Source organism: Oncorhynchus gorbuscha, linkage group LG16 (genome assembly GCF_021184085.1).
Source record: "Oncorhynchus gorbuscha isolate QuinsamMale2020 ecotype Even-year linkage group LG16, OgorEven_v1.0, whole genome shotgun sequence".
NCBI lineage: Eukaryota > Metazoa > Chordata > Actinopteri > Salmoniformes > Salmonidae > Oncorhynchus > Oncorhynchus gorbuscha.
Window position 1 is genome coordinate 24,224,876 of NC_060188.1, and position 12,592 is coordinate 24,237,467.

Sequence of the window (12,592 nt, forward strand, 5' to 3'; positions counted from 1 at the left end):
TTCAAACTTGCTGGTGCATTTTCATTCTACCCACTGACAGATCTACTGTGCCATGTTTATGGTGGATACACCAGTGGCAAGTGTATGGGCATATACTAGAATAACTATAGGCTATAGGATGTGGCTGACTATAACCACGTTCTGTCGCTGCCTGAGAAGGTAGACATAGCCTACAAATACAAAGATGCAGATACACTTATAGGATTACATAGACATCTATTAAGCAATACATATTTTTATACAGTTGAATCTCCACCATTGCTTGCTGACTATTTTCCATTGCCAGCAAAGACTCGATGATGGTCTGTCTCCTTCTTGATAACTCTATTTTCATTTTGGTCATAATGGTTACAAACCACCAAGGCTCCAATCTAATTTTCTCTACCTAACAGTGTTTTTTTCTTTGATTCTTACTTACTGTTTCATAGCAGCAGGGAAGAAACCTCTATAAATACGTTGTTGTACTCAAACTGAATTACATCTTTATTTTGTAATATATTTATGCTCATGTGGGCGCTTGACCAAACACCTGCAAGGAGAAGGAACACATTGTGGGATAGCCAGCCCTAGACAACACACAAACTAATGACAAGTGGCATGCCCACTGCCTAGTCACGGTGAATAATTACTGTACAACAACACATACAGACAAACATCAACAATAAGCTTGTATTTTAATGCATTGTATTTCAAGGCTTATACCCCCTAATTAAATGATATTCTGTGCTTCATGACACCTGTAGATATATCTGCCTACCACCCAGGAGGTCTCAGTCCATAGACCATTTTCATATCAAATCCCTTTTATTCACTTCATGTCCAACAGCAACAACAACAACTCTGGTTTACAACCACCATGTGGATGAATGGGTAATCAAAGATCTCTTTGTCTGCTCAGTGTGACACCTGCATAACTGAGGGAACCGGACAACCACCTGAATTAGCTAACCATGAGCACAAACACATGAAAGGTGGACAAACTTCCAACTGATGATATTGCACTCACATAGGCATATGTCTATAATTTCAGAGTGGTTGATTTATGGAAAGGAAGCACGAAACGGAAACTATTGGCTTGGATTTATTGGGACATTATGACTGCAGCATGGAGACGGCCCCATCTAGTGGATTTTATATGAACAACACACACTGTGAGCCTTTAACGATGACCCCAACAACCTTGATGAACGCTTGAACCCTGATGCACCTTGAACTTCGCAACCCACTTCTCCCCTCTGCCCACCTCCAGGGGCCCCCAAACTCCAGTTTACCTACATGTTGGTCCTATAGACCGAGCTGTCATTTTAGACCTTGCATGTTAGTGTTGGCCATAGAGATCCCATTAAATTACTTCATTTGTATTATAATTCCTATTTCTATGGTGTTGGCTCTGACTCTTTCAGGCTTGTTTAATTAAAAGATGAATGACAGAAACAGGCTGGAATTCTTTGATCAGAAATGTAAATTGTAGGCTGTTGCTTATTGATTGAGATGATGATCTCTATGCCATTATGGGTACGTGGCCTAGCTATAAGGCATATAAGGCAGCACTTGCTTGCCATATCCAATATAAGTCTATACACACCCATGGTCCTGTATTTTCCGGACGTTTTTTTCTTCTGGATTGAACCATTGCAACCGGTTTGTTTTGTTTGCTCTCCTCCCCAATGATGATGGGTTGGACCAGTGGCAAATTTATCCGGTCTCCATTGAAGCCGGAAATATGGGGCGGGGGATGCTTGATCCTACGGGAAGCTTGACTGGTCTTTCAGTTTTTAGGGCAAACTGGAGGAGGGCCTTCTGTAAATCTCCGCCCTCAACATTAAATGTCGTTTCATCGATTGGCCCGCAGCACAGCAGGGTACGTTTTAGTAACTTGCATGGATAATATGATTGGTGAAGATCTTACGATGTGCAACGTCCATGACGCGGCTTTCTTGACACTTGTGAAAGACGCCATTTTGTTGTTAGCGGTGAATAGGAGCGTAAAAGAAAGATCGAGAAACCGCCACTAAAAGGTAAAACATGTATACAACGTAGCAATATAATATATGTAATTCGTAGTATTTAAAAATATATATTTTCAGGATCTGGAATGCAAACGATTGCTTATTTGCTTTCGGCTTGAACGCAAGCTTTGACAACGAATCCGTAGACTCAAACCAAACGAGGATCATCTGCCGTCAATAGTTAGTTAACGTTCGCAAGCTCACCCGGCATTATATTCTCACGACCTGTAAAAGTCGTGAGAACATTATTCCGCTAATTTTACTGAAATTGTGTTAATAAGTATTCGCTGGTCATTGTGATTGGACATTCAGCTTCCTCCTATTTGGAGGCATTATGTCGAGCCGCTTCGCAAAATTGACGTTAGCTAGCTAGCTAGCTACGCCTATATTCTGACTGCGTAACGTTAATTTACGTGGATTGAGATTTGAGTCGTCTGCCGCTTAACTAGCTAACCAACCGTTAAACTCGTTTCTAAATGAATGTAGTTAACCAGCATGTGGGTTAAACGGTAAGGTGACTTGGTGGTCTCTGCGGCCTCTAGCTGGGTAACTAAACTGTGCCGGGAAGCTTTACCTAGCGTAACTGTTGGTACTGGATGGTTAGATTTGGTTTTGGAAACTGTTGTCAGTCTTCAAACTGAACCAGTCACATGGTTAGTCACTAGCTAGTGTTACAAATTAATGTAGTTAACTAGCTAAAACCTTATGTTAGGCCCAAATATTTTTAATGGACAGACAACTGAACCAAAATAGTGTGTGAGATGCATGCAAAGCTACACACATCTATCTTTGTGTTATTTATGACTGACACCCATGTCTCTGTCTTCCATACATTTCCATTTTCAAACATTGAGTTCTCCAAGAATCTGGCAGATTTGCATACTTTATTCAGGTCCTGATCAAACAACTGGTGGAGCAGGTTAACCCCAACATGTCTTAACTTTCCCTTATGGAAAAACATTGCTAGACTTAAAAGAAAAATGTCCACTATTTGCCTGTCCAACCAGAAAGTGAGCCCCCTTGCTGCCCCTATTGTTCCCTCAATATTAATGTGTGTACTGTATGTAGTAGGCTGTACATCACATGTTCCACCCCCTTGTCATTTGGCATGTCAATTATTAATCCACATGGGCTCTTTTGAATTTTTTTATGAGCATCTCTTTTAGAACCCCTTAACACTGATTGCCAATGCACCCCAAAAGACTCTACCTCAGGCAGCCTATATCACATGCATACTGTAATAAGTTCACTTAACTACTCTCTGATGACTTGCTGCTGGCCTCCCATACCCCTCCCCTGTTATTCCTGTTTCCTCAGAGGACGATGCATTCTGAGCGCTTCCTCTTTGCTTTAGTTGAGGAACAGGGTGGACAATCCTGATTCAAATGAGCTGCCATTGTTGTGATGTCATTAGAAATCTGCAAGCTATGAGCTTTTCTAGTTCTGGAACTCCCCTCTGTGGAATGCCTGTTGGCGAGAGCTAGATTCGTTGTCACATACTGAATCCAGGAAGGCACTTTGTGAAACTGACAACTCCCTGTGTTCATGATGTTAGAACTCAAATCACACCCCTCCTCCTTTGTTTGCCTACGGTTGTTGTGTAGTTTTTCAGAAGTGCCAAGGCGTGTGTCATATTTAAATGGCTTCAGCATGTTTCCACCAAAGAACACCTTTATGAATTATGAATTGTGTTCATTTGTATACCATTTGCCACACAATTGTCTTGAAGGAGTGTAATAATACCGTGTTGGTTGTTATCCTATGCTATCATTTGTATCCATGTGCTAGTGGGAGGGATTTGCTCAACATCATAGTGTTCCATTATTTTAAAGTCATTCCTGTCCTTTGGAGAAAGACCTGAGTGTTCAATAGCCTATTTGCCCTTACAGGATCATTGTTTCCCTGTCTCTCTCCTGGTTAATTCAGCAGTGTGTCTCTGCTTACAGGTGTGTTGTTACCTCTCTCATATCCAGCCTCTAGTACTCTGGTTCTTCTGAGTGCTGACCTATATTCGCCACATCACTGGCCTCATTGTGTGTTTTTACTTGAGCTCAGACTGCATGCTCTTTGTTTCACCTACAACACTTGTATGGGTCTTTTAGAATGTGGTCCCATTGTCCCCTACTCTTGTCCAGTTTTTGTATTAAGACCGCTAACTTGTCTCAAATATGAATCGGTTTTTGTCATGGTGTTTAGGATACACTATTTGTCTGATGTAGTGAGCCTGTTTCATCATAAGCTGTGTCTTAAATCACATGATTCTGCGATGTGCTTGGCAACATACTGAATAACAGGAAGGATTGTTATTGCAATGAATTTGCCTAATTCAAAATTAAAGTTAACAATTAATACATTTGTGGGTCATTCCATGAAAGCGTGCCCTTCGATATTTTAAGTACAAATTGTGTACCAATATTGGATTTTAAAAGCCTGTTATTTGAAATGCGATGCCCTTTGATTGAATTGTCCATAATATTAATCTGCTAAAGTGCTAAAATGCAGTATTTTGACATCCCTCTGTCAACTCTCACTTCTATGAAGATTTCTGAAGATGATTATTTTTGTGATTCATTTAAGTATGTCCCTCAACCCTGTTATGTGAACTGAACTCTCATTTTAATATGGTGACACTGTCTTTTAAAACATTGAATATCTTAGAGTAAAAGCAGATGAGCTGATTCTACTTTTTTTGGCAATTTTGTGGTGCAAAACTGAGCGGGTCGAGCATAACATGTCAATCCAGTTACCCATAGACTAGAAATGTTGTAACAATGTATTTTTTTGTGTGAAGCTTGCATTCAATTGCCCCTCCCGGTTGAACAAATGTTTCTGTGACAGTTTCCTTGTCACAAGTGGATATTATTATAAAAAAATTAACAATTACACCATTATTTAACTAGGTAAGTCAGTTAAGAACAAATTATAATATTCAATGATGGCCTAGGAACAGTGGGTTAACTGCCTTGTTCAGGGTCAGAACGACAGACTTTTACCTCGTGCGCTCGGGGATCCGATCTTGCAACCTGTCCAACGCTCTAACCACTAGGCTACCTGCCGCCCCAAATTCTATGGTTGATGTCAGAAGAAATCATCAAACCTGTTACTTTATTTTGCATGTAATAGGCACTATTAAAACAAAAGGATTTTTATTTTTTCATTAAGTTGAAATGATGTAAAAGTTACACTTCTCAAAAGGTACCAAATTGATGTAAAGACCCGTGTACATTTATAAACGCATTTCAACAGTGAGAAAGTTAAGTAAAAAAACAACAACATGAATTAGTTATGGTGTTGTGTTAGACATGTATGTAGGCTTCTATTTGGGACTGACTAGGCTACTACATTCTAATTGTTGTGGCTGCTGTTAGAGCCTGTTTGTGTTGGGCAATAGGTGTTCAGGTGATGCTATGTTGTAACCAGCCTCTACCCCTGGATCGTGTCTCTGGTCAGTGCTCTGCCATTCATGTGATCCACTTCTCTGCTCCTGGCTATGAGTAAACAGTTGCCTGCCAGTCAGAACGACACCGACCTGCAGTCCTGCTCGTGTGTGGTGTGAGACCCAGAGGCGCCACTGTGAGGGCCCATTGTTAAGACGCAAAATAAACACAGACAGTGACTTAATGCTTTTCTCAGCACTTTTTCTCCCTCTCATGAATTTAATCTCTGTGGTTGCCCTTTATCAGCGATAAGGAAGCTTAGTCTGACATTATTACCCTCACAGGTCAAAAGTCTTAATGAAACTACCAAGGATGGGTACCTTTTATATACATTTATAAATTGATTCATAAAAAATGTCTAGTTTTACAATGTGGGTGGTGTCGGATCGGTGTATGCGGGAGCAGTGCACAATATTTCAACGTTTTCATGTTAATGAATCTTTTCATCCACACTGCTCACATACGTCAGTGAGCTTTTGTGTTACCGAACACACACACACACACACACACACACACACACACACACACACACGGCCGGTTTAGCCTGGTGTTAGGCATAATGAATGTTTTACGACTACTAGCTTACCATTTTGATTTCTGTCTCCCTTCCTCCAGATTAGCCAAGATGGGGAACATGTTTGCAGGCCTGTTTAAGAATCTCTTTGGTAAAAAAGAGATGCGGATTCTGATGGTGGGGCTGGATGCTGCCGGCAAGACCACCATCCTGTACAAGCTCAAACTGGGAGAGATCGTCACCACAATCCCTACCATCGGTGAGTAGCTTAGCCTTATCCCTTTTACTCCTTGTCATCACACACCCCTCACCTAGGTACAAACCCCTCTTGAAATGCTCCCCAATATTCCTCCAATAACTTGTTCCATGTGATTTTCATGAGATCAAGACTCCTGTTTGTTTAGTTGTAGGGGAGTGGAAATGAATGTCCCCATCTCATCCGAACCCTGATCACTACCCACATGCCCAGAGTAGCTGCCGTGAGCTGCCCTCAGGCTCTGAAGCAATGAGTGGGCCCCTGTAAAGGCCAACAGTCTGCCTGTACATGGATTTCATTAGGAGACGTGGGTCGGGCACTGTGTAGCCTACCTACATCAGCTGCAGAGCTCCCGCAGACAGGCAACGTCCTGCAGTGTGGCTGTTGTCATAGGGATTAAGTGACTTTTAAATATAGGAATGAATGGAGTTTTACAGCCCCCCCTGAAATAAATGTTGCGTTATTGGAATGTAACTCCAGGCTGATGACATTTCATATTCCAGTAGATGTTCATTCACTTTGTGTATTTTATTAAAATATACATTTTAATTTGCAGCTACATTCGGGCAAAGACATTTCATACAGACATTTGTGTTAAGGGAGTGACTTAGCTTGCCTGTTTGGGATTGCTGATATGTCATCTCACACAGCCTCTTGGAATGTTAGTGTCTTAGGTTCCTGATGTAACTGATCTTTCTTGCTCTCTCAGGTTTTAACGTTGAGACGGTAGAATACAAGAACATCAGCTTCACAGTGTGGGATGTGGGCGGTCAGGACAAGATCAGGCCTCTGTGGCGGCACTACTTCCAGAACACCCAAGGTGAGTGGACACTTTCACCAGAACCCCCTCAGCACCATCTCAGTCAGAAACAGTGAAGTTGAGACAGTCCCGGGTAAATGTTCATATTTTCCTCACCCTCCATCCTTTCTCTCCCTCTGCTACTCTCAGGTCTGATCTTTGTGGTGGACAGTAACGATAGGGAGAGAGTGAACGAGGCGCGGGAGGAGCTGACAAGGATGCTGGCTGAGGACGAGCTGAGAGACGCTGTGCTGCTTGTGTTCGCTAACAAACAGGTGAACTGACTAACTGGGGAGAGACACTAGTGCATCAGGAAAAGAGTAGGTATTTTTACCTGCTATCCTGGACATGTAATTTTAGCTTGACGCGTAAAGAGTAGGCCATTTAAATCAAGTGTTCTCGGTGTGAGCAGTGCGTGAAATTCTTTAAAATGGAATCGGAGTGCAATTTTACACTGAGCAGAGCGAAACTAACAAACAGGTGATCTTTTGTCCACTAATTTGGTCTTTTGACCAATCAGATCAGATATTTTGCCAGTAATTGGGAAAAAGATCAATTGGGCTGCCTGTGTTAACGCAGGCATATGGTTCATATGTTACATACCATATTCATATGGTTTGCAGATACTAGTAGTTTAACTCAAGGTCATACAATGGACTCCCTCTATACTAAGTAGAGGTCGACCGATTTTTCAACACCAATACCGATTATTTGAGGACCAAAAAAAGCCAATAGTGATTAATCAGATGATTTTTACATTTTCTTTGTCTCTCTCTCTCTCGTGTGTGTGTGTAAAAAATTGCTAAGAGCTCCTGGCAAATGCAGTAAGGTACTCTTTGAATGAATGCCTACGAGCCTCCTGCTGCCATCTACCACCTCTCAGTCAGACTGCTATATCAAATCATAGACTTAATTATAATATAATAAACACAAAAATATGAACCTTTGGTCATTAATACTGTCAAATCCGTAAACTATCATTTTGAAAACAAAATGTTTATTCTTTCAGTGAAATACGGAATCGTTCCGTATTTTATCGAACGGCTGGCAACCCTAAGTCTAAATATTGCTGTTACATTGCACAACCTTCAATGTTATGTCATAATTATGTAAAATTCTGGCAAATTAGTTTACAACGAGCCAGGCGGCCCAAACTGTAGCATATACCCTGACTCTGCTTGCACTGAACGTAAGAGAAGTGACACAATTTCCCCTAGTTAATATTGCCTGCTAACATGAATTTCTTTTAACTAAATATGCAGGTTTAAAAATATATATATATACTTCTGTGTATTGATTTTAAGAAAGGCATTGATGTTTATGGTAAAAGGTACATTATTGCAACGATTGTGCTTTTTGCGAATACGCTTTTGTTAAATCATCTCCCGTTTGGCGAAGTTGAAGTAAGCTGTGATTCTATGATATATTAACAGGCACCGCATTCATTATATGCAACGCAGGACAAGCTAGTTAAACTAGTAATATCATCAACCATGTGTAGTTAACAAATGATTATGTTAAGATAGCATTAAACTTATCTTATAAAATACAATCTAGCAACTTACCGTGGCTCCTTGCAGCCACAAGGCCCTTTTGATGTTGCACCCGCGTTACAGGTGGTCATCCTGCCACACAGTTTCCTTGTGGATTGTAATGTAATCGGCGTCCAAAAAGGCAGATTACCGATTGTTATGAAAACTTGAAATCGGCCATGCCGATAAATTGGTCGACCTCTTATACTAAGATGGCTTGTGAAGGTCTGTTGCAGACGCATGTTTTCCTGGGTTAATCCTTTTCTCTCCACTCTTCAGGACCTCCCCAACGCTATGAACGCAGCGGAGATCACAGACAAGCTGGGCCTGCACTCCCTGCGCCAGCGTAACTGGTACATCCAGGCCACATGCGCTACCAGCGGGGACGGGCTCTACGAGGGCCTCGACTGGCTCTCCAACCAGCTAAAGAATGCAAAATGATCCACCATTCCGCCGTCTGTCTGCGTCTTTGTCTGCGCAGTGTGTTATGGGCGACAGCGCTGGTCCCAGCCCCTCTCTCCTCCCGTCTCTCTCACTCCATCCCCTCCAACCATTGGGGCTTTGACCAGTGATACCCCACATACCTGTGTGTGTGAGAGTGCAAGTGTTTGTGTGGATCTTAATGTGTATGTATGTGTGGGTGCATGTGTGTGAGCCGGGAGTGGGAGCAGCCCTGCTGTGCCTTCAACAGTCTCACTCACCCATGGAAATGACAGCATGGCTAACTCTAGCGCCCCCCCCCTCCTGACCCACCGTCAGTGGCTCCTAAGACACCCTGGTTTTCACAAGGCAAAGAAAGACCCAGGATGCTAAGTCTTACGTGTAATCTGCAAAATGAATAAAGTTTATAGATTAAAAAAACAACTTTGATTTTCCATCCACTAGTATTGCGATCTGTCAGACACTCTTGTTAGACTGTTGGTTTGAGACCCCACACCATGAAATGCATCTCAATGTAACCTGTATCAGGTTGGAAAAAGGACAAATAAAAATAGCTTTTCCATCCTAGATCCTTCTTTGCATTCTTTGGGAAATCATGTTGTTCTGGCTGTCTTGAACACTAGCTAATCAATTATTAGCTATCTTTCAGTCTCTGTCCTAACCCTCAAATCTCCATTGAAGCACAACAAATTAGTGATGTCACACAGCCCCTCGCCCACTCGTTTTTGTTGTTGAGCGAAGCCGCCTTAGCCTGAATGATGACGGCGGTGCTTGATAAGACCTGCAGGACTTTAGGGTCAGCTGTTTGGTAGGCATTACTGACTGAAATGAGTTGTTACTATTGTTTTTGGTTTATTAGAATGGAGCAAGACATGTCTTGTCTGGAAATAAGTTGTTCCAAAAGGTAACCAGCTGCTGACCCTGCTGCCCTCTAGGAGCACAAGTGATGGCCTCTTTATCACCCTGCATCTTTATTGGTGGCTAACACCAAGCGATATGTTCCTTTCACAGGGCCTTGTGAGATCATTGATAATGTTTTGATTGAGTCCTTACCGCCGGGTATGGAAAACGCAATAAACTGTATTTGTCTAGTACTACACTATACTACCTATGCTAGGCAGAGGGTCAGTGTAGTTGAGTGTAGCTAGCCACAGCTCTGTGAGTACATTGGGTGAGTGTACATGGGATTAGTTGGGTGTTTTCAGCACCGTTCCTGTCCACTGGAACAGCGAGGCCTTTTGAGAGTTGCTCCCACTCTGGCTTTCTCCTCATTACATTTTCTGTTGTCTACTTCTTTCCTTTTTATTATATTTGATTTACATTGTTATTTTTTGTACAGATGACCTGGTTCCCTTGGTCTAGCATGAGCTGAGGAGCCAGGTGTGCAGTCTTTCAATCAAAATGCTTTAGGATCCTTTGGGTTTGACTTATGAAGGGCTGGTTGTGTTTAGCTTTGCAGAGATGTTTGCAGAGTTGGACTTTTCTGCAGGGCATGGGGTGGGCCTGATGGGTCACTTCCAGCAGAGGAGGTTGGTGGGAAGAGCTGTAGGAGGATGGGCTCATTGTAATGACTGGAATGACATAATTGTCAAATGTGGTTCCGATATGTTTGATACCGTTCCATTGATTCCATTCCAGACATTACATTAAGCCCCTCCTTTAGCGCCTTCCGTCAGCCGCCACTGACTTTCAGCTGCACTAACACGGCACTCTTCTCCAATTCCTCATAGTGCTGTGTTGTTATCAAGCTCTCATGGCATTCAATGCGTTATGCTTCAGCCTACAATCCGCACTCTGAATTGTTAACACACTATGCGGGGCTATCTAGGTTGTTTGCTCTATATGTGTCGTCAGGGTTACTTATCCCGGTTCTTCTGCACAGGTAGAGTCACATATTCCCCTTTGCTTCATGTGAAACATGACCAGCTTACACTATTATACAATAGTACTGTAACTAGACCATGGAAGGTTGCCTCATCAACCTCTTTGCAACAAGCTGCGGGAGGAAAGCTTGAGCTTTCTGCTCACATCAGCAGTGCTCTCATTGACAACTCTCTCCCATCAGCATCGCCATAGCAACTACACCAGCAGACAGTCACCATGTGCAATTTAAGCTGCGGCTGTTCTTCACATCAACACATAGCTTAAAAATGTATATCATAACTGACAAAATGGTTTTCTGTACATCCCATGTATTCCAAAGGCTACTGCTAATTTAGTTGAGAAACCCTTAGTACACTGTACTGTACACAACCCCTGCTGATTGAAGATGACTCTTAAGGCCCCAGCCCCACACTGACCTCTTGAGGGTAGGACTGACCTTTACCCTTTTATCTGTGTACAACTGGACAATTAGATCTCTTTTTTTTCTGTTATGAATTGTTCCAGAAAATGGTTTCAACAAATGAATAACTCTAATCTAATTTTTGGCCTTTTCTTTTGTAATGATATTGTAGAGTTTAGTGCTGAAAGAAAACCCATTGAATTGAATGATGAGTGTCACTTCCGGCATATGGCAGGTAATTAAAGTGTATATCAACTTCTGTATGAACATTTATTTTAACTTGACAATTTAATTTAGCTACCCTTGTTCAGATGTGAAGCTTTCATTTTCAGATCATTTTCTGTACAAATGACACAAGGTGTGTGTGCATATGTATTTTCTTTTACTTAAGGATTTCCCTTTGTTTTTAGCTTGTTTTTAACCCATCTTGTAACATCTGAGAAATGCACTATAATAAAGAGATCTCTATTGCAAATCTCTTGTATATTTATTTCATGAAAATATAAAATAGATGCTTAGTTACTGAAACACTGGGCTAAAATAGGCTTAGATACTGAGACACTGGGCTAAAATAGGCTTAGATACTGAGACACTGGGCAAAAATAGGCTTAGATACTGAAACACTGGGCTAAAATGGGCTTAGATACTGAAACACTGGGCTAAAATAGGCTTAGATGCTGAAACACTGGGCTAAAATAGGCTTAGATACTGAAACACTGGGCTAAAATAGGCTTAGATACTGAAACACTGGGCTAAAATAGGCTTAGATACTGAAACACTGGGCTAAAATAGGCTTAGATACTGAAACACTGGGCTAAAATAGGCTTAGATACTGAAACACTGGGCTAAAATAGGCTTAGATACTGAAACACTGGGCTAAAATAGGCTTAGATACTGAAACACTGGGCTAAAATAGGCTTAGATACTGAAACATCAGTTCACAATTCCACCACAGTAAGAACCTATTCATTACATTGGAACACAGATCATATTCAACAAGGTAAACCTTTAAGGTTTTCAGGATAACATGAGTGTTTTTGAGTTACAAAAATCACAGAAGCCCCTGAGGCAGATTTTCCTAGACTGCAATTACTCTTAGTCACAGTGTGGCACTACCTACAAAATAATAGCATTTTGTTTCTGTCTTCTTTCAGAGAAAAAGTCGTGCAGCATGGTTCTCCCACTGACATAAAATGCTTTCTTAGGCTGTTCAGGGAGGTTTGGCCTGCAGAGGCTCAGTCTGTCTTTTCCTGTAGTGTCTGCATGTGTGTCCCCCCTCCTAGGCAAGGTAAACCACACACATCAATTCTATGCTATCTT

At 41.7% G+C, this 12,592-nt stretch overlaps 1 protein-coding gene across 1 annotated transcript; it reads left to right on the forward strand.

Annotated features, from left to right (window-relative positions):
• The first annotated feature begins 1,879 nt into the window (after nt 1-1,879).
• Nucleotides 1,880-11,747, forward strand: LOC123999247 (ADP-ribosylation factor 2). Its single transcript, XM_046304814.1, has 5 exons — nt 1,880-2,018; nt 6,062-6,219; nt 6,926-7,036; nt 7,166-7,290; nt 8,827-11,747. Exons 2-5 carry the CDS (start codon nt 6,072-6,074, stop codon nt 8,986-8,988), a joined length of 546 nt encoding a protein of 181 aa, XP_046160770.1. The 5' UTR covers nt 1,880-2,018; nt 6,062-6,071; the 3' UTR covers nt 8,989-11,747.
• Nucleotides 11,748-12,592: the final 845 nt, after the last annotated feature.

What these genes read in the sequence shown, in the direction of transcription:
- LOC123999247 (XM_046304814.1), top strand. Translation starts at nt 6,072, where the DNA reads ATGGGGAACATGTTTGCAGGCCTGTTTAAGAATCTCTTTGGTAAAAAA. An exon ending in CTACTTCCAGAACACCCAAG is followed by an intron (nt 7,037 to 7,165) that starts GTGAGTGGACAC and finishes TGCTACTCTCAG; the next exon opens with GTCTGATCTTTGTGGTGGAC. An exon ending in TTGTGTTCGCTAACAAACAG is followed by an intron (nt 7,291 to 8,826) that starts GTGAACTGACTA and finishes TCCACTCTTCAG; the next exon opens with GACCTCCCCAACGCTATGAA.